Source organism: Engystomops pustulosus, chromosome 2, assembly GCF_040894005.1.
Source record: "Engystomops pustulosus chromosome 2, aEngPut4.maternal, whole genome shotgun sequence".
Classification (NCBI taxonomy): domain Eukaryota; kingdom Metazoa; phylum Chordata; class Amphibia; order Anura; family Leptodactylidae; genus Engystomops; species Engystomops pustulosus.
In genome coordinates, this window is record NC_092412.1 from 66,688,608 (window position 1) to 66,709,860 (window position 21,253).

At 41.0% G+C, this 21,253-nt stretch overlaps 1 protein-coding gene across 1 annotated transcript in view; it reads left to right on the plus strand.

Moving 5' to 3' along the window:
• The window catches only part of C1QL4 (complement C1q like 4), a 45,239-nt gene extending 24,687 nt beyond the window's left edge, over positions 1–20,552 (plus strand). The window contains exon 2 of the mRNA XM_072135114.1: positions 19,911–20,552. Within this exon, the coding sequence (XP_071991215.1) occupies positions 19,911–20,090 (180 nt within the window). The 3' untranslated portion in view covers positions 20,091–20,552. The remainder of the gene's footprint in view (positions 1–19,910) is intronic.
• The last annotated feature ends 701 nt before the right edge of the window (positions 20,553–21,253 follow it).

Sequence of the window (21,253 nt, forward strand, 5' to 3'; positions counted from 1 at the left end):
CGGGGATTGCCGTTCTTCATCCTCGGGCTTCGGTCTGACGAGGAACGCCCCAGATAGGGTAAGTTGTTTACCAATGGGGTAGATACGGGATATCGTTACCCCATTGGCCTAATTGTAACAAGTGGCACCATTGGTCTAGCGACTATGGGAGGGCCAGTATGACGACACAAACGGAGGTGTTATAGTTTGGAGCTGAGTATGTACTAGCAGACTCTAGCCCCGTCACCCCTGAGGACGCCACGTATGTGGCGAAACATGTCGGGGGGGCGTTAGTGTGGAACAAGTTTTTAGATAGCAGGCAAAGTGGTGTGTGGAATCAATTATGAGTGTGTGTTGGTAAGGGAAAGAATAGTATAATTTATATGGCACAACAGTACAGAACTGAGGCTTAATAGAGGTCCCGGTAATAACACTGTGGATACATCCAATCTAAATGCTGGGCTCGTTGACAGTGACGTTAACTGTCAAATGGAGCCATTATATGAGTTACTAAAGTACCAGTGGAGCACATGAGATGGATTAACAACTAGGTGATATTGATACTATATCTATTTAACAACAGTTACAATATTGTTACAACCTCACAGTGCTTAAACTAGCAATACAAGATTGACACCTGCTGCTGCTGGAAGTCAAAACTTTGATACTAACTGTTTACAAAACGAGCATTATTGTTACAATCTCATAGCGCTGGAATTAGCAATATAAGATTGATATCTACTGTCAGGAGACATTATCCGGGTACTAAGACCTCAGGACATTGCTGCCCAATTGCAGAGTGAGCACTCTGAACCACACAAAGAAGTCTCCACAACGGCCTGCATAATTTTAACTAAGCATAGAAACGGTCCATACCAAAAAACCTTTCTTTTGGAAATTACATATTGCTCTTAAAAGTGTTTAATAAAAGTGAAGTTTTAGTTGACAAATGAGTTTCAGTGAGGCTTGTATGCCTTTTTTGTAAATAGACTTGATATATGGACTCCACGTCCTTTGGTTCACATTTAATACAGCGGCTTGACAGAATTGTGTTGAACATTGTGGCCCAGACTTTTCAATAGTGAGACCATCTGCACTAAGTGCAGTTAGCCTTATGAATGTGCAGTGTGCTCTGGAAGTGTGCACCTTCTTTTTTTAAGTGTTCCTTGCAACACAATTTTATCAAGTCGGTGTTATAAATCCTGAACGGAGCCGGGGCCAGAAGCTGCGGGTGTCAGCTATATATTATAGCCGACACCTGCCTCTAACACCCGCGATCGGAGATTTCTCCGATCGCGGGTGTTAACCCCTAACACGCCGCGGTCACGCTGACCGCGGCGTGTTAGAGGCATTTAAAGTTCAGTAAAAGTGAATCAGACCCCCCCCCCGCGGCACTTACCGGGGGGTCCGCTGCTCCGATGGCAGCCCCGGGACTGCCGGTGCCCGGGGCTGTGCGATCTTCATCCGGAAGCCGAGTCCCTGCCTGCTGCGCATGCCCAGTGTCTTACATTACACAGTGCAATACATCTGTATTGCACTGTGTAACCTGTAAAAGAGCTTGAACAAGTGATCAGAAGATCACTTGTTCAAGCTTAGATGTCATTAACTGTAAAAAAAGTAAAAAAAATAAATAAAGGTTTTTTTAAAAATAAAAATAAATAACAAAAGAAAGTGAAAGTCCCCCCCAAAAACCACATTTCCCTGTACACAAGTAATAAAGTATAAAAAACACTAAATCACAAAAAAAAAACACTTATTTGGTATCGCTGCGTCCGTAACAATCTGTACAATAAATCCTGGACATAATTGGACCCCCTCGGTGAACGTGGTAAAAAAAACCCCAAAAACTTGCCAAAAATGTAAACTTTTTATCAAATTGCTTTACAAAAAATGTTCTAAAAAGTGATCCGAAAAAGTTACAAGCACCAATGAAAAGAACAACTTGCCACGCAAAATAAGCTCACAACCAGCTCCGTCAACCAAAAAATACTATAGTTATGCCGCTATAAAAATGGAAATACTAAAACAAATGCAATTTTTTCTATTCTAGTTTTCCTTCAATAAAATTGGACAAATATAAAATAAACTATATAAATGAGGTATCACCGTAATCGTAGTGTAATAATATATTATTGTTATGCTACAGTGAGCACCCCCCCAAAAAAATGCTAAAAATCCAAAACAAGAATTGATGATTTTATTTTCCTCCACACGTAAAAAGTTAATAAAATTGCTTCAATAAGCTAAAAACCCAATAAAATGAAGGGTTTTTTTTACTCATCTTGCAAAAAATAAGCCCTTATGTGTCTAAATTGCTTAAAAAATAAATTAAGATTGTATAGCCTATTCCCAACGCGCATTGTTATAGAACGGTGCGGCGGGTAGTGACTTGCCAACACGGTTCAGACACAGTGATCGGGGCAAGATGGTGCCTGTTCCTGACGGCCATCCATCCTGCCCCATGGACCAGAAGGGTTACGTCCCCCCCCACATGATCGCTGCTACTGGCTCATCAATTCAGACCAGCCAATAGCAGCGAATTTAGTTATGACGTCAGTAATACCGGTCACCATGTCTGTAGACACGGTGATCGGGGCAGGGTGGCGTCTGTTCCTGACAGCCACCAATTTTGCCTTGCGGTCCAGAGGGGTTTTGTTGCCCCCCTCTGTCCATGTTTGCCGCTATTGGCTGGTCGATTTGGTCCAGCCAAAAGCAGCAATATTCGTCACAATGGGCATCGCTAGGGTGAATAAGAGCAACACTTGGCGATAATTTCCCTACGAAAAACCAAGATTTGGTACAAAAGCGCTGGCCGTGCACATTGTACAGATTATGCTGTACAACTCTTAAGAGCTGTTCCAATGTGCAGGTCCTGCCGTATCATTTCTCCGTTTTCAAGAGGAAGATATTAGGAAACTAATATTGGGACAAGAAGGACGCGGCCCCAGTACCTCTGGTTTAGATGTTCCTGTGTTTTACCAGGACAGCATTTTCCCGGTGAATTCTGCTGCTTCTAAAAGTAGGACTCAATAAAGAGTCTGTTCCAAAATAGGAGTTAGGATGGACACTACATACTACTAAGAGACCTGCGACAACTCTAGAGTGACAAAAGTTTAGTTGGTCCCTTGGTATATTCTACCTCCTTATACACAACACATTCACAATTCACGCCCAACCTATTGTGAATTAATTTCGGTAAAATGAATAATTGTAACAACTGTTATGTCCCGTTGCTCCCTATGCCCCTCAATTATTTCATAACGGGCGCCACATAATGGGCACTGAACTTTCCAGAAATAATTGCAATTTCCATCTCGGACTCCATTGCACATGATATTTGGAAACCACCTATATGTTCAAAATGCTCATTTCACCACGTGTATTACACTACACCACATATTACACCTTGCTAAATTCCCCAAGGGGTGTACATTCAACAATTAGGGTCGCTTTTCGGGTTTTCCTCTGCTTTGGTACCACTACGGCTCTCCAAATGTATCCTGACACATATGAAGGATTTCTGTCAAATTTGGCCTCTAAAAGACAAACATCCCTCTTTTCCTCTACTGTGCGCCCATAAAGCATATTATATGCACATGTGGGGTACTTCTACACTCGGGAGAAATAGTTTTACACCTTTTTTGGGGTTATTTAATATATTATCCCTTGTGGCTTACAAAAAATAGGGTCACTTTTCGGATTCTTATCTGTTTTATACCACTAGGGTTCTCCAAATGCATGTCAAACATTTCTTTCAAATTTGGCTTCTAAAAGGCAAACCTCCCCCTTTCCTTTTACTGTGCGCCCATACAACATTTTATATACACATGTGGGGTACTTCTACACTTGAGAGAAATAGGTTTACACATTTTGGGGGGTTATTACATTTTTTTTATCCCTTGTGGCTATAAAAAATTAGGGGTAAAATCAACTTTATAGGAAACTTTTTACCTTTTTCCTATTTAAGTCCTAATTAAATCAAACACCTTTACTGACAAATACACATATTACACCTTGCTAAATTCTCTAAGGGTTTTTTTTTTCAAAATGGTGAAACTTGTTGGGGTTCCCCTCTGTTTTGGTACCACTACGACTCTCTAAATGCATCCTGACACATGTAAAGGATGTATGTCAAATTTGGCTTCTAAAAGTCCAACGCCCCTCTTTCACTTCTGAGCTTCACTGCATACCCATACAACATTTTATTTGCATGTGTGGGGCAATTTTATACTCGGGAGAAATGCTAGTACACATTTTTTGGGGTTGTTTCATCTTTAATGCCTTATGGGATACAAAAATTAGCCGTAAAAGTGACTTTTTTGGGAAAATGTTCATCTTTTTCCTTTTAGGGACCTATTTGAAGCAAACACCTGTAGGGAAAAATACACATATTACACCTTGCTAAATTCTCCAAAGGGTGCACTTTCCAAAATGGTGACACTTGTTGGGGGTCCCCTCTGTTTTGGTACCACTAGGGCTCTCCAAATGCATCCTGACACATGTAAAGGATGATTGTCAAATCTGGCTTCTAAAAGGCCAAAGCCCCTCTTTCCCTTCTGAGCTTCACTGCGTACCCATACAATACTTTATATGCAAAAGTGGTGCAGTTATGTGCTTAGCAGAAATAGTTCTACACATTTATGGGGGTTGTTTCATATTTTATCCCTTGTGGCTTACAAAAATTTGGGGTAAAAGTGACTTTTTTGAGAAAATTTTCACCTTTTTCCTTTTTGGGGCCTAATTGAATCAAACACCTGTTGGGGCAAATACACAAATTACACGTTACTAAACTCTCCAAGGGGTGTACTTTCCAAAATGGTGTCTCTTGTTGGGGCTTTCCTCTGTTTTGGTCCCTTTATGGCTCTCCAAATGCATCCTGTCACATGAAAACTTTTTCAGCCATATTTGCCCTACAAAAACTAAACAACGCTCTTTCCATTCCAAGTGCCCCCCTGTGTCCGTACAGCAGGGTACAGTGACAAAATGGGTATTGGCATATTCAGGAGGAATTGCCCTCAACATTGTAAAATGCATTTTCCTTTTTAACCCATTGTGAAGGTGCTCATTTTAGTGTTCAATGAATCTATAGTAAGATAAAATTACATTTCTGTAATTTCACTTTCATTTATCTTTCACCCTCATGAAACGCTCATAGGGTTAACAAAATTTCCAAAGGTTGTTTTAAATATTTTGAGGGGTGTAGTTTCTAAAATGGTGTCATTTGTGGGGGTTTCCTGTCATGTGGGCCTTATAAAGTCACTTCTAACTAAATTGACCCTCCAAAAGTAGGTTTTGATGATTTTCGTGTAAATCTGAAAAATTGCACCTAAAGTTATAAGCCTCCTAACATCCTAAAAAAAGCAAAAGATGTTTGAAAAATGATGCCAAGTTAAAGCAGACATATGGAAAATGTTAGTTATCAAGTTATTTTAGTGATATGACCAACTTTCCAAAAAGTAGAAAATTTAGAATTTGGAAAACATAGTTTTTTTCAAAATTTTTGCCAAATTTCCATTTATTTCATAAATAAATACTAAACATATTGATTAAATTTCTCAACCAACATGAAGTACAATGTGTCACGAAAAAACAATTTCAAAATCAACTGGATATGTTAAAGCGTTCCAAAGTTATAACCATTTATAGTGACACGGGGCAGATTTGAAAAAATGGGCCGTGTCAGGAAGGTGAAAAGTGGCTTCAGCGTTAAGGGGTTAAGGCTTTAAATATTATGCAAATGAGCCTGCAGAGCTCCAGGCTCCACAGGCTTATTTGCATAATTTTTAAAGCCTTTTATTGTAAAAACCAGGACATAAGAAGCTAAACCAGCAGGCTTGAATCCAAATCCACATGGCATGGGGTGCTCAGCAGAGAACCGAAGCACATATACTGTATAACATAAAAACAGAATTGCAACTTCTCTGTAAAGAAACCTTTCCACAAATAAGCTGGTGAGTGCCGCAATTCTTTTTATATGTCCGATAGAAAACTGAAACAGCCAGGCACAGCCCATGCACCAGTATTCAATAATCTGCCGTACCCTGCACATAATCTTGCACACTCAGCACTTAGTGCAGTTTGGTTCACTTTTGATAAATTGGCTCCACAATTTGGATCTAAATCTATTTGATCTGAATTTGCTCCATTTGTCCTGGTATTTGGTATATAACCACCACGAGTCCTCTAAACACACATTTTCTAGGAAAGCATCAAAAGCAGAAGTCAGAGATCAAGAGGAATGTATATAGAAAGAATATTGGGAAATTGTCTACATTTTAATTAAACTAATAAAAAACCTTTATTTGCTCAAACTGAACAACCGCTTTAAATAATTTGGTAATTCAGGAGCAGAATCTCAGGTTTTATCCGTGAGACATCCTGGAGTATGAACATAGTCCAGGGTATTGACTTTTTGCTACATACCATTCTTGGTGCCATTTATTGTCTCATACACAGTCAAAAGGCATAAAGGTACACTGCCATAAATCACAACGCATGGACACAATATAGACATTACTGTAATAAGAGATTGAATTTGACCTTGACCGTGTCAAAAAAATATGAAAAATGACCAAATGAAGCAACAACTTGTGTTGTTCTCATTGCATTTAAGACATGGTACACTTGCAAATGTGAAAGGACCACAATGGCAATCCATGCCGTAAAACTATAGAAAATCCTAATTTCAGGTTTCACTTGCCTTCAATTTAAAGGAAATGTACCATGAAAAAGCATGATAAATCATAGATCCAGAATAGATTGCTGTAGTTCTCTCTCCTCCTCTCACAGATAAGGGCCGATTGATCTATGATTAAGTAAACCTAACACTCATTGGCTAGATCTTGGCTAGCAACCAGTTCAGCCAACAAGTGTTAGATACCAAGGGGAGGGTGATCAGGTGTCACTCTGCCTGCAACATAGCTCCTGAAAAGCATGCTGCATGTAGAATGCGATTAAGTACTTCTGGGCAAGAACGCTCTCTTTGACAGAAGTAGTGTTCAATGTCACAGCTTGGAGGCAGCACATGTGAGTCGTGGTGGCACTGCCACTGCGCATCGCTCCTGGAGACAGTCAGCTTACAGCTGTGAGTTGACTGTCATACATTGCTAGTTATGAGTAAAGTGGTGGGGGCCCTGAGGCACTTGCCCCTAAAGCCCACTCTATAATCTGACCCTGCTTCTAAAGTGAACTAAGATAGTACTGTTTGGGGTTTGTGGGGGGAGATTGTGGTGATGAGTTCCCTTTAAAGTGCAACCGTCATTCTGAGAAAAAAAATTAAAATTAAAATACATAATTCTGCTCCAGGTGTCCCTGGGAATCATTCCTCAAAGTATTTTCCCTCTCGGTCCTCATTTAGTACCTTTTTTGGCCCATAGCAACCAGGGTTTGCAGCTCTCAAAAAACTACAATCAGCAAGATTGAGGGGCGGAGCCTGCCTCCTGTCACCTTATCACAAGCACGAGGTGCTGACCAATGAGACCAGAGCTATCTTATATCTATCTATCTATCTATCTATCTATCTATCTATCTATCTATCTATCTAGTATCCATTTATCTATCTATCTCTCATATTTTCCTATCTATCTATCTCATATCTATCTATCTCCTATTTATCTATCCCTCCTATCTATCTCCTATCTATCTATCTTTCTATCTCATATCTTTCTATCTCCTATCTATCTATGTATATCCTATCTATATCATATCTATCTATCTATATATCCATGTCTATCTGTCAATCTATCTACCTACCTAAGTAATACTCCAGCACAGTACATGACAGGACAGCATAAAGACTTTGAGAGAGTCTCCTGGCACTTCCTTGTGTGAGGTGATGGGGGGAGGGGGGGCTGCAGTTTCTGTCAGTGTGGATTATTTGTTATACACAAGTGTAGGGGCTGAGGAGAGATAAGAATGTAGTTGTATAGTCACTACATTAGTGAGGGCTTCTCCCTGCATATGGCTGAGTGCTGGGGCAGTGACACATGAGGTAAGCAGCTGTGAGCAGGGAGACATGAGGTAATCAGCTGTGAGCAGGGAGAAAGATGGGGGCGTGTCTCCTGTTCCGTAGTCTCAGCTTCTTTCTGAAGACGGAATGTCCATAGTAACAGCTATCTGAGCAGTCACTGCCATCTAGGGGAAGTCTGCAGAATACAAGAGGAAGGAGCAGGATTCGGGTAACTAATCCAATTGCAAAAGGGCTTAAAATTACCTGCCCTACAACATATCAAAAGTTTTTTGAAATGATGTTTGCACTGTAAGCATTGGTAACCCATTTTTGATTGAAAATATCCTTTATTACAATCAAAACTCCCCCTCCCCAACAGTTTTCTGGCTTCTTCAACCCACACACCACTTTGGCCATGTCAGGGCAGTGAGTGGGCAGGGGCAGAAATGCCCACCAGATTTACTTTAATCTCTGCTGAAAATCCAGCGTAGAATATAGCAAAAAACTCAGCTAGTTCATACCAGGTCTTGTTAAATATGAGTTCAAATGTTGCCAGTTTGGACCTAAGAGGCAAGAGCCTCATAGTTGATACAGGAGTTGGACCACCAGCGGAGGTGAATTTAAGACTTAAGATTTAAGACACATAGCATTAGAATGTCTCATTACATCCCGATTGTGGTAGTCCAACTACTTGGACCTAGGAAATATGCAAATATGTTTTCCAGGATGGGATAAGGAAAACATTGCCCTTTAGTTACCTTGTAAAGCAGCTCCCTTAATATCAGGCATGACTTTCGGGAAGCCTAATGACACGATTCAGGATAAAAGCCAAACCAGTATTTCTTTTCCAGAAGAACCAGGTTCCCAACTGTACATAGAGTTGTGTTTCCATCTCTTCAGTGCAGTATAGGGAACTGTTTAAGCTGAATGAGAGGCTTTTGACTAGAGTCGCAAAACAAGAGCTTTCCTTGCAAAGTATTGGCAACCCAACAGAAAAGCTAAGAAAAAAACTCAAAAACATCATATGCCTGTTCATCAAATCCCTGGGTACCACTGAGTGCCCTGCTGGTATGTCAGAATTATCGAGAGGGGGATCAGAAAGACTTTTGTGGCCCATGTAGAAGTAGACGGGAGCATTGTGCATTCGTATTTTTCGGACTGTTAGGCGCACAAAAAATCCTTTGATTTTCTCAGAAATCAAAGGTGCGCCTTATAGTCCAGACAACAGCTGCCTTGAACTGTGCACAGGTCTGCCACATGCTGGTCACTCATCCTTATAATCAGGTGCGCCTTATAGTCCGGTGCGCCTTATATATGAACCTACATGTTTTAGCAGGCATTTATTGATGGTGCGCCTTATATTCCAGTGCGCCCTATAGTCCAAAAAATATGGTAAATTGTATATAGCTTTGCCTTACCTTAAACCTGAAGAAACTGACAAATTCAAAATACAGCTGTCTATAAAACTTCTAGTTGCATTTCTTATTCAGGTTTGGCACTGTCACCCCACTTATTAGCTTAATCTTCATTATTAATTACTGAATGCTCTAAAACAGTTTCCTATGCAGAAGGAGCTTTGTTTTATAATAAATGGAGAGAACAAAAGAATTGCCCAGGAAATAGAGACAGAAAGCCAAGACTGGGAGATTAAGTGGAGGTGCGGCTGTCATTTAGAGAGCGCGGGCTGAGCGCTCTCTCACCTGACCATCTGCCAGGGCAGACACCGGAACCATCCCATTGCTCCAGTTTCCAGGGCAACACACCCTCGCTGTCCAGGGAAAGGAGAGGAGGGTCAGCCGTGGGACAGCTCCTCCTTTACACACACCGAGTCTGCATGTAGACTAGGTTAAAGGTTTATTTCTGGTCTCATCCCTGAGGACAATCTCTGAAAGGTAGACTTGTGGAGTATCAGTGTCTGCATATTAAAACCAGCAGGTCTGCTTAGGAAGTCTTGTAACAAAGGAAACACTGATAAAATCTTCAGGTTATTAAATATGGACTTTCTGTAGAAAATAAAAGTCACGCCAACAGATAACAATTATCCACTATTTTCCAATTCGACACAAATGAAAACTTGTTCCGATATGGAAAAATGTCTTAATTTCTAAAACAAAACATTAGGCAGAAATAATGAGCTATCCCCTTGCGTTACACATAAAGGAGAAATGTGTCATAATATGGGATATCACTGCATTGTACACTCAAAGCTGCCTCTTCTGACTAACTATAAAGTGGAGTTTGGAGGTTGAAAAGTAAAAACAAAAAAAATGTCTGTAAAGGGTTGAAATGTGAGCAGCTTAATGAATGAGTTGTATGGGCTGTCGTGCGCAAAATGAATCTTGTGCTGAAAATCTTATTGACATGAATAAATATGTACCAGGTCAATGTAAGACTCGTCACATTTATTCCAGGGAAAGTACAATGAGCTAGGAGATAATAATTGCATCTGCAGCACTGTAGGAAAGGGTTCTTTACAGTAAAAGTAGTCATAGGATGGCAAATACAAATACAGCAAGAGAAAAGACAAAGTTTTTTCATTTCTTGTGCATCCATGTTTTTCACTCCGCTCCTTCCTCAATGTTTAACTTTAGATTTTTTTGTTTATAAAGCTATATGATTCCTTTTCAAGACTGGAAAAAATATTCCAAATGTGGTGGAATTGGCAAAAAAAGCACAGTTGTGCCATATTCTGATGGGCTTTATTTTTACAATTTGCAGTCAAAATGTGCAGTCAAAATGAGACTTCTTCTTTATTCTTTGGATCAGTATGATCACAGAGATACCAAATTTCTACAGTTTAGTTATGTCTTAATACATTTGCAAAAATTCAAAAACCTTGCATTTAAAAAAGCCTGGTGCTGCCATATGCTGTCACCCGTAACTTTTTTATACTTTAGTGTACGGAGCTATGCAATGTGTCATTCTTTGTGGGGTGAGATGACATTTTCATTGATACCATTTTGAAATCTGTACGACCTTTTGATCACTTTTATACAAATTTTTATTGAAGGCAAAATGGTGAAAAAGTGGTGATGCAGAAATTTAGTTGCTATTTTCTGTTACGGGATTCATCACCAGGAATAATTGGTTTTATATTTTGATAGATTAAACATTTTGGGAAGCGCTGATGCCTAACTTGCTGGGCAATATTTTTTTTAACTTTTTTTAAAACTTTTATACTATTATTTCAGGTCCCCTAGGGCACTGGTCTCCAACCGCCGGGCTGCAGCCCAAAATTGGGCCGTGGAACACCCAGTGCCGGGCCGTGGTGCGGCAGTTAAAAATGGATACTCACCTCCAGCGCTCCTCTTCATCCCGCGGCTCCAACTTCATCTCTCATGAGATTCCCAGCAGTGCGGGCAGAGGCACGTCTTTGCTCTCTGTGCGTGCCGGAAGAGAGCACAGATGTGCCTCTGCCCACACTGCTGGGAATCTGATGAGAGATGAAGTCAGAGCTGCGGGATGAAGAGGAGCGCCAGAGCTGAGTGTATTCTTTGGGGGTTTTTTGGTGGACCCTCGTTGTGGACATTTAATTAGTGGGGGGGAAGCACTCCAGGGGACATTTTAGGGTGGAAAAGGATTACTGGGGGAATTTTCTAGGGGGTGTCTGATGGGGGCCATTTATGGGGGGGGGCACTGCTGGGGGCATTTCAGTAGGAGAACACTGCTGGGGATATTTTATTAATGGTGGGGAGGCTGCTACTGGAGATGTAATTAGTGAAGGGAGACTGCTGCTGGGGCATTTTATTAGTAAAGGGAGGCCGCAGCTGGACATGTTATTAGTGAAGGGAGGCCACTGCTGAAGATGTTATTAGTGAGGGGATGCCCTGCTGAACATGTTATTAGTAATATCTTTATGTCAGTGCAGGTTGTGGGAGCGGTGCAATACTATGTAATCCGTTGTGCGTATACGTTATGCGTTCCATCCTGTATGCGCTTGCTGCATTTTTCCATCTTGTGTTTCCCACTGTATATAACAAATAATGTGCAGACAGAGACAGTAAGGAGCTCTTGTCTGTCAGTATATGTCCATGTATAAGCTCAGCATATACATCGGTAGATTCCCTGGCAGTAGGTTTTTTCTACTAGAAAGAACGTGCAAAGTCCTACGGAAAACTGGTGCACAACCCTTAGTAAATGTGCCCGAATATCTTTCTTGCTGATTGACTGTCCAAGTAATAGTGTAACATTTGTTCAATAAACTAAATCAAAATATAACACATTATACACCAAGCTTTCAAGTTTTAAAGGAAACCTTCCACCAAGGATCTAACTATTAAGGTAGACCCGGTGGCAGGTTCCTCTAATGTAGAGTAGTATAGCCTTTTTTAGGGCTAATTTGTTCGTGGCCCAGAACTTTTATACATTTTAATTTCCCTAATATGCAAAGAGGCTACTGGGGCATGGTGTAGCCGAAGCTGAGGCTACACAGCGCAGCTACTCCAAGCCCCAGTAGCCTCTTGCGTTCCGCCTACCAAAGCACCTTCAGTGCGCAGCTCCTGGTAGCTGCACGCACTCGTCTGCGAAGCTGGGTTCTGCATATGAGCAGTAGCTGCATCTTCTGAGCCAAGACCGCGCAGCTTGCGACCTGCTCTTTGTGTATGCGCAGAACCCGGTGTGTGGAACATTAGAGGAGCCTGCCAACAGATCTACCTTAATAGGTAGATCTGTGGTGGTAGGTTTCCTTTAAGAAAATTAAGCAGTAAACCCATAGTCTAAGGAATAAGTATTGAATGAGTACTTACAATACAACTGAATTCATTTGGAATGAACCATTGTATAAAAGTAGTTAGTTCAAATTAAATACTCATTTATATCTTGTGTACAAATGAGCTACAAAACTTCTTAATTTCTCATAATGATTGTTTACTTGTCAGGTGTGGGACATCTGGAATTTCCAGACACCAAGGTTAAAACTACAGATTTCAGTACACAGATACTCAGTACATTACCACCGCTATTTAGCTAATAACATGAAATACATTTTTTTGTGGTCTAACCACTTTCACAGTTTGTAAAATTGTGACCAGTACAGAATGGAGTATTTTAGTAAAAAGCCTCCAGATTTATAAATTATAACAATATTAAAGAAATAAGCAGATGACTAACGCAAATTAATTCAAAAAAAAATCATGCTTTGTATTTTACACAGGGGTCAAGGTCCTGTACTGTACACACCAAGTAATAAAATAATTTATACATCTACTTCACAGAGTAACATAGTAGTGCAGCAAACGTTTAGAGCAGTAAATTGCAAGTGTAGTACAGAAAGAGAGCAGTTCCATGAATAAAATAGAAGTATATAGCAGAGCAATACATGTAATACATGTATAGTAATACAGGTAGATAGCGTTACAGTACATTTACAGTAACAGAGGTATAGAGCAATACAGCTCATCAGTACAGGTAGACAGCGTTCAAGTATTAGTAGTAACTGTAGAGAGTTCATGCACTTTAATAGTATAATCTACCATTTGGTTGCAATAGTCCTCATTGTAATGTTTAGTTGTTGATGAGATTTCTTGACAAATACCTTGTACCGCTGCATGAGATCATCCATCTGGTCTGTTTAGACACCGCAGGTTTGTTGTAGAAATTGTGTCATTCACTTGAATGGAACTTGCAGAACTTATGCGCTTACTGCAAAAATAACTCAATCCAATTCTGTGACAAATCATCCACGTGTAAATTTACCCCAAAAATATGCTAGAGTTAATACTCTGATGTTGTAACTTGTGTAGTGTTTTTTAGCAGTAAGAATCTGGGTTATATATACTCTGATAATGCTTTAGTGCTCATATCTAATAGTAGGTTGAAAGTGTAAGAGATAAGGCTAGGACTTGGTTTAATATTGGACCGCTGGGGGACCCTGGCAATGTGCAGCTATTCTTTCATGTTTGACAAATTATTGTACATTTAACAAACTCTGTATAAATCAGAAGTACAAGCCAATAGAAGAAACTTAACAATTCACTTCAATAGCCTCTCCTTATTCGGCTCCTTATACCCCATGCTTCCTAGAATGCTTACTCACCCTAAAATCATTTCTAAATCCATTGTAAAAGACAAGGCAGACTTTTTGTTGAGTGAGGGATTGTATAACGTTCCATATACAGGCATTCCCCGGGTTACGTACAAGATAGGGTCCGGAGGTTTGTTCTTAAGTTGAATTTGTATGTAAGTCGAAACTGTATATTTTGTAATTGTAGATCCAGACAAAAAAAATTTTTGACCCCAGTGAGATTTGGAGTTTAAACATTTTTTGCTGTAATGGGACCAAGTATTATCAATAAAGCTTCATTACAGACATCTAACAGCTGATTATTGCAATATGGGACTATAGTAAAGCATTCAGAAAGCTTCATCAGAGGTCAGAGGGGTCTGTCTGTAACTATGGGTTGTCTGTAAGTTGGGTGTCCTTAAGTAGGGGACCACCTGTATAGAAGTCTATGCTAGAATCAAGCATGATTTACAGGGATTAAACCAAACCAGTATATCTATTCCAGAAGGAACAGACTCCCAACGGTAGACAGCTCTGTTCTACCTGGTTGTGTCTCTTCAGTACAGTGTAGGAAACTGGTTTAGCTGAGTGAGAGGTTTTTGACTAGGATCAGGGAGTAAGAGTTCTTCTTATGGAGACTTTGCCAATTAAAGCCGCAAAACCGAGGATGTCACAAAGACAATGGCTGACACTTCTAGCTACTGCTGCTTTTGAAGGTGAGCTATAAAGGTGGGCACATGAAACAATTGGCACACAGAACATATAAATGATATCTTAATATCCTCACTATCATTTTTCACTTAATGATCAATTCCTACACATCAACTCTGCTGCAGTTTGGATCGACCATATAAGCCTCATGGATTGCACACTTTAGGTCATATTTGACATCTCCATCAGATTCAGGTCAAGGCAGTAAGTTTTCAATTCCACAATGCAACGTTTTTTTTGTGCTTCGGTCACTTAGAAGAGTTATGTCTTTAGAATGGCTGTCTTGTTATATGACCTACATTCTTCTAAGCTTTGGTTCATGAACAAACACCAGTGTGTATTTCCGATCTATAATACAGAATGCAATGTTCATTGAATTTCTTAAGGTCTGGGTTTGCAGCGCCACTTCAAACCATCATACTCCATCCACATGATTAAAGGTATTATACAGAATAGTTTGGCATTGTGTAAAAGTGTTCTTTAATATTTGACAATTATATTACTCGTTTATATCAGCATTATATTTTTTTTTGCAAATACCGTATATACCTGTGTATAAGCCGAGTTTTTCAGCACAAAACATGTGCTGAAAAACGTCCCCTCAGCTTATACACAAGTCAATACACGAGTAAAAAATACTTAAAAAATAATAAACTTATATACTCACCCTCCGGTGGGCCCTTTGTGCAGCGCTCCCCCGATGTCCGCGCGGGTCCTCTTCTGGCTTCTGTGCCCTTCTTCTCTCTTCTGTAACATCGTGCTGGACGCCTACTATGACATCAGCAGCGGCGCGTCATACTATGCGCCTGCCGGCCGGGGGAGGGCAGTGGCGGCGCCCTGCAGAAGAAAGAAGACAGGCATGGAGCCTGAAGAGGACCCGCGCGGACATCGGGAGAGCAGCGCTGCGCATCGCAGCCACCGGAGGGTGAGTATATAAGTTTTGGGGGTTTTTTTAATACTGGGCTGGGCTGTATTCTACTGGGGGCAAGCTGTACACTACTCGGGCAAGCTGTATACTACTGGGGGCAGGCTGTATACTGCTGGGGGCAGGCTGTATACTACTGGGGCAGGCTGGGGTTGCTGTATACTACTGGGGGCAGGCTGGGGTGGCTGTATACTGCTGGGGGCAAGCTGGGCTGGCTGTATACTGCTGGGGGCAGGCTGTATACTACTGGGGCAGGCTGTATACTACTGGGGCAGGCTGGGGTGGCTGTATACTACTGGGGGCAGGCTGGGGTGGCTGTATACTGCTGGGGGCAAGCTGGGCTGGCTGTATACTGCTGGGGGCAGGCTGTATACTACTGGGGGCAGGCAGTATACTACTGGGGGCAGGCTGTATACTACTGGGGCAGGCTGGGGTGGCTGTATACTACTGGGGGAAAGGCTGGGGTGGCTGTATACTGCTGGGGGCAAGCTGGGCTGGCTGTATACTGCTGGGGGCAGGCTGTATACTACTGGGGGCAGGCTGTATACTACTGGGGCAGGCTGGGGTGGCTGTATACTACTGGGGGCAGGCTGGGGTGGCTGTATACTGCTGGGGGCAAGCTGGGCTGGCTGTATACTGCTGGGGTCAAGCTGGGCTGGCTGTATACTACTGGGGGCAGGCTGTATACTACTGGGGACAAGCTGGGCTGGCTGTATACTACTGGGGGCAGGCTGTATACTACAGGGGGCAGGCTGTATACTATAGGGGGCTGGCTGGCTATATACTGGGGGGGGTCTGTGACCAATGCATTTCCCACCCTCGGCTTATACTCGGGTCAATAGGCTTTCCCAGTTTTTGGTGGTAAAATTAGGGGTCTCGGCTTATACTCAGGTTGGCTTATACTCGAGTATATAGGTGCAGTCTTAGAATGGCCTTCAGGGCCACCTAGAAAGTATGTATAAAATTTTAAAAAATCCCTCAAGATAAGGTTACATCACATTAATTAACAGTGATTTACATAATTTACACATTCACCTGTGCTAAAATTACATAGAAGACTGATGCATTCACATCTGGTCTCATACTTTATACTAGAATTACTATAATTTTACAGTGCTGGAGTTAACTATTATTTCAGTTATTTTTTTCTATTGTCTATGTACCACGTTGAAAAATTTTGGTCAGTGAAAATCGTGCGAGTTTGATCCAATTGTTGAGTTAATCAGAGTTATGAGTTCTTTCAGGATTCAGTGTTCTATGCAAAAATGGGTGTTTTTTGTAGTTGAAATTATCTTTCAGATGTTTTCGTTCAGATACTTGGAAACTTGCGGAGGAAAAACTGACCACACTAGGATGACCCTGCCTTCATTTTTCTTCCACGCACCCATAAACTCCAATGGGTGTTTTTCTCATCAGACAAAATAGCACATGCTCTTCTTTTGAATCCTGAAAAAAATGCATGTCTGAATAAAACAATATACCAGCTACGTGTCAGCGTTTAGTGGGAGTCCAATCCAATGATGAATCGCATTGGACTCACACATGAAAAACGCATGTGGACAAGAGGCCTTGCAGTGAGCAAAAATGTGAAAAAAATGGTGCCACTGCTTGCACATGTACCGTATATACTCGAGTATAAGCCGACCCGAGTATAAGCCGAAACCCCTAATTTCAACACAAAAAACTGGGAAAACCTATTGACTCGAGTATAAGCCGAGGGTGGGAAATGCATTGGTTACAGCCTCCCAGTGGCTGACAGTGCTAGAGAGCAATTTCCAGCGTAACATAACTTTACTTTATATTCTGGCCGCAATGTACCTTAAAAAAGAATAGTAAGTGGTAGGCGAAGAAAGAAACTTTGAAATATTTCTTAACACAAAAAAGTGTATTTTTCTGTAGTTATTTGGTTCTTCTCATACTAATGATGAAATCAAAGCCTGGTGATGTTTCTAATGTTGTAAAGCCTTAAAGGAAACCTACCATTTAGAATGGCAGGGGTAAGCAGTAAGTACTGAGCACCAGCTCAGGGTGAGCTGGTGCCGGTACTTACTTTCGTTAGTGTTATAAACCGCGGTATCGCGGTTTTAACACTTTTTAAACTCTAGACCAGAACAGGCTTCGGTGCTGCGTGCGCACGATCGTGCGCGCGCCTACATAGGAAATAGCGGAGATGTTGCGCGCGCACGGTCGCGCGCAGCGCTGAAGCCTCACCTGCTCTAAAGTTTAAAAAGTGTTAAAACCGCGATACCGTGGTTTATAACACTAACGAAAGTAAGTACCGGCACCAGCTCACCCTGAGCTGGTGCTCAGTACTTACTGCTTACCCCTGCCATTCTAAATGGTAGGTTTCCTTTAATGATCACTTACCATATGAATTAGTGTCCAATATAAATTGAAGACGCGGTTAATTAATTGTGGCTCTGATCGCCATCAGACACTCATTAGATTACACATGGCATACGCTGAAGCTCCCGCTATTGATATACTGTATGACAGTTTGTTGTATAGTCACTGTTAGGCTTGTAATAGCTAAACTGTTTGCAATTAAGAGCGGAATTTTAGCACAGTGAATGGGAGGTTTATATAACCCTGTGGTGAATTTGATTATTTTGTCACCTAAGATCTAGATGTAAGAGAATTATTTTACTATGCTGCTTAAAACTAAGCTAAGCTGCATTTTATACACATAGCTACATAGCTAAAGCCTGATGTTTGTCAGGAGCTGTTTGTGTGATTTCCCATTAACAGCTAATTTTTTTTCTTACTGGATTGTAGTAGTAAACATGTGGATGGTGAGGATGATAATAATTTGCTTCCAAATAAGTTGTTCATGGAAACACTTCATCAAGAAGAAATAGAATAGATGGAAATACTGCAGCCTTGGGCTTTGGGCCTATAATTTTAAGGATTTTTATTTTTGGATACATTAGGGGAGAGTTGTTAAAGGAAATCCACCATTTGATTTTATGCATTATGAAGCAAACATACCTTGAGAATGCTATAGCTACACTGATGCAGAAACATATCTTGTTTAATCCCTGACTGGTTTTGCTGAAAAAACAATTCCAAAATTATGATCATGAAGCTCTGTCGCTTCTGTGCTGGGGCTCCACACTTCTCCTCTCACATTAAGTATGTTCTGCTCGAGAGAATGATGTAATCACTATGTTGTGCCTGACAGGCAGAACTAATCAATCGCTGCACCATCTATGAATCATGTATGAGTTATCAAGCTCAGGTTGATTAGTCCTGTCTGGATTCCGCCTGCATGTAATGTGTTTATGAATGCAGGCGGAATCCAACTCAGCTTTCCCAAGTTCCTGAATGTTATAATTGTTTTTTCAGCAAAACCATTCCGCTCCGGCATAAAACAAGATATGCTTCTGCATCAGTGTATCTACAGCATTCTCAATGTATGCTTGGTTCATAATGGTAGATTTCCTATAAAACTAGTGTGAGGGAAAACTGGAGCAGTTGCTCATACCAACCAATGAGGATTTTATCTTCCAAAGGGTTTTATAAAAACACTGCCTACAGAAAGGTCATTATATGTTCTCTGCCTAGCTCCTCCTTCTCTAAAACATGCAGCCTACTGATTGGACATAATTTAAAATCTCCTCAGGTCCATCTGTTCTCTAACATGCTGCCGGAAGATGGGACAATATGGGTGGTATTCATCAATTGTGGCACTCGGTCCGATCTCTGGTGCACAAGTTGTGTGATAAGTTAGACTTGGATTTTAGATTTTGGCGCAAGAGTTTATTGAATTGGTGCACAACTGAAAAGGTTCTGAAATGACTCCACATTTATGAAGATGAAATAGAACTTGGGTGATCAGCTTTTAGCTTATGTATTTGTGGGCTTAAAAAAACATTGAAAGAAGTGCCAGAAAAGTTACCAAGCTGCACCCAAACTCAGCAAAAACAAAAACAGAAGCGTGAGTGTCGGAAAAGGACTGGTATTGTGGCGTTGACATTTCATAAATATGGTGCACACCAAAAAACTGGCGGAAAGACAATAATAGTTTATCCCCTATCTGCTCAGATCCTCCTGCCTTATAGCACACTGCCTAGATATAGGAAACTCTATTCACTCTGCTTAGAGCTCCCTACTATATATCACATAGCCTACAGACAGGAAGCTATGTACATTCTGCTCAGCTCCTCCTGCTCTATAACATTCTGCCTGCAAATAGGACATTATAGTTATTCTCCTCAGCTCCTCCTGCTCTATAGCACACTGCCTATCAGTGGAACTCTAATGTTCCATGTGACATATTCCTCTTGTTTTTGGAGTATAAACATGACTTCTCTTTCAAGTTGTAATTGTCTTCTTTTTTCTTGCAGGTTCGTGCCAGTGCCATTGCTCAGGATGCAGATCAGAACTACGACTATGCCAGCAACAGCGTAATACTCCATTTAGATGTGGGAGATGAAGTTTATGTAAAGTTGGATGGTGGCAAAGTGCATGGTGGAAACACAAACAAATATAGCACCTTCTCTGGATTCATAATCTATCCTGACTGAGGAATCCATATCTCCACAAAGCCTTTCCTTGCCAGAGCATACAGAGCATTCCTCAAGTAACCCTTCACCTGCAAGACTTACAGTGTTGCTCCATATTACTTTTCCTCCTGCAGAACACATCTTAACCCCTTTTCTGCTAGAAATGACTATGATGCCTAATGACAATGGTGACTGCTCTAGTAGAGGAAAGGTTACATAATCAATTTCGCTTCATCCGAGTGACCATGGAAGCTTCTATCACAGCCGGCCAGAGACCAGGACTTATTTTTTCTGATCTGAAGAACCCGTTTATACTTTTTGGTTATTTCATCCTGGAGATCATTAATAAGTCAGTGTCTCATCTTTTGTTGTCTTTGCAGGATTTGGGAGCATGGGGGGGGACAACACCTGGGGCAAGTATCTCATATGAATAAAGTGAACCATCTGTGTGCATGTGTGTATTTAATTGTGTGTCACCATGTACCAATATGCAGAAATCATCATTGTGAACATATGATTGATTGTCCCTTTAAGTGAAACAATGTAGCATTTATCAGTAGATGGAGCTTATTTCACTTTGAATCTTAAAGTCCAATACGTTCTTCTTCTAAGTTCCCTGGTAGATATTTCATTGTTCTTAAGGAAATCAACACAGGACAAATAACAAAATGCTAACTGTCCAAACATTATTTGCTTAATAACTGTATGACTTCAAGGTGGTATACGTAGGAGGAGAAATATGAATATTCATTAATATCTGACTCGGTATTTGACCTTCCCTCTTGTTGCCTTGTTATTGTACATGAGCCAAAGTATTCCACATGTGACCATCAGGGTGACAGTAAGGGCAAGGTATTACAGCTCCCTGAAGCAATGCAGTCCATTCCAAGGTGTGCTTTCTTAATGAATGCTCTTCTTCTACAGCAGATACATAGGAGAACCTAAACATGCTACATACATAATGATGCTTGGTGTATGTGTGTAGAGGAATAAATGGTTGTGTGTAATGTACACAATGGAACCTGAGCACCCAGCCCCATTCCCAATATGCAGGATAGAGAAAGGTTACGCACCAAGTGTTATACCGACTCTGGCCTGAAAGTAGTCATCTGGCTGTGCATGCTGCCGGGTTCAAGCCTCCACCTCTCTGTCCCATGTCTCTGTGTTGTGCAGCGTGAAATATT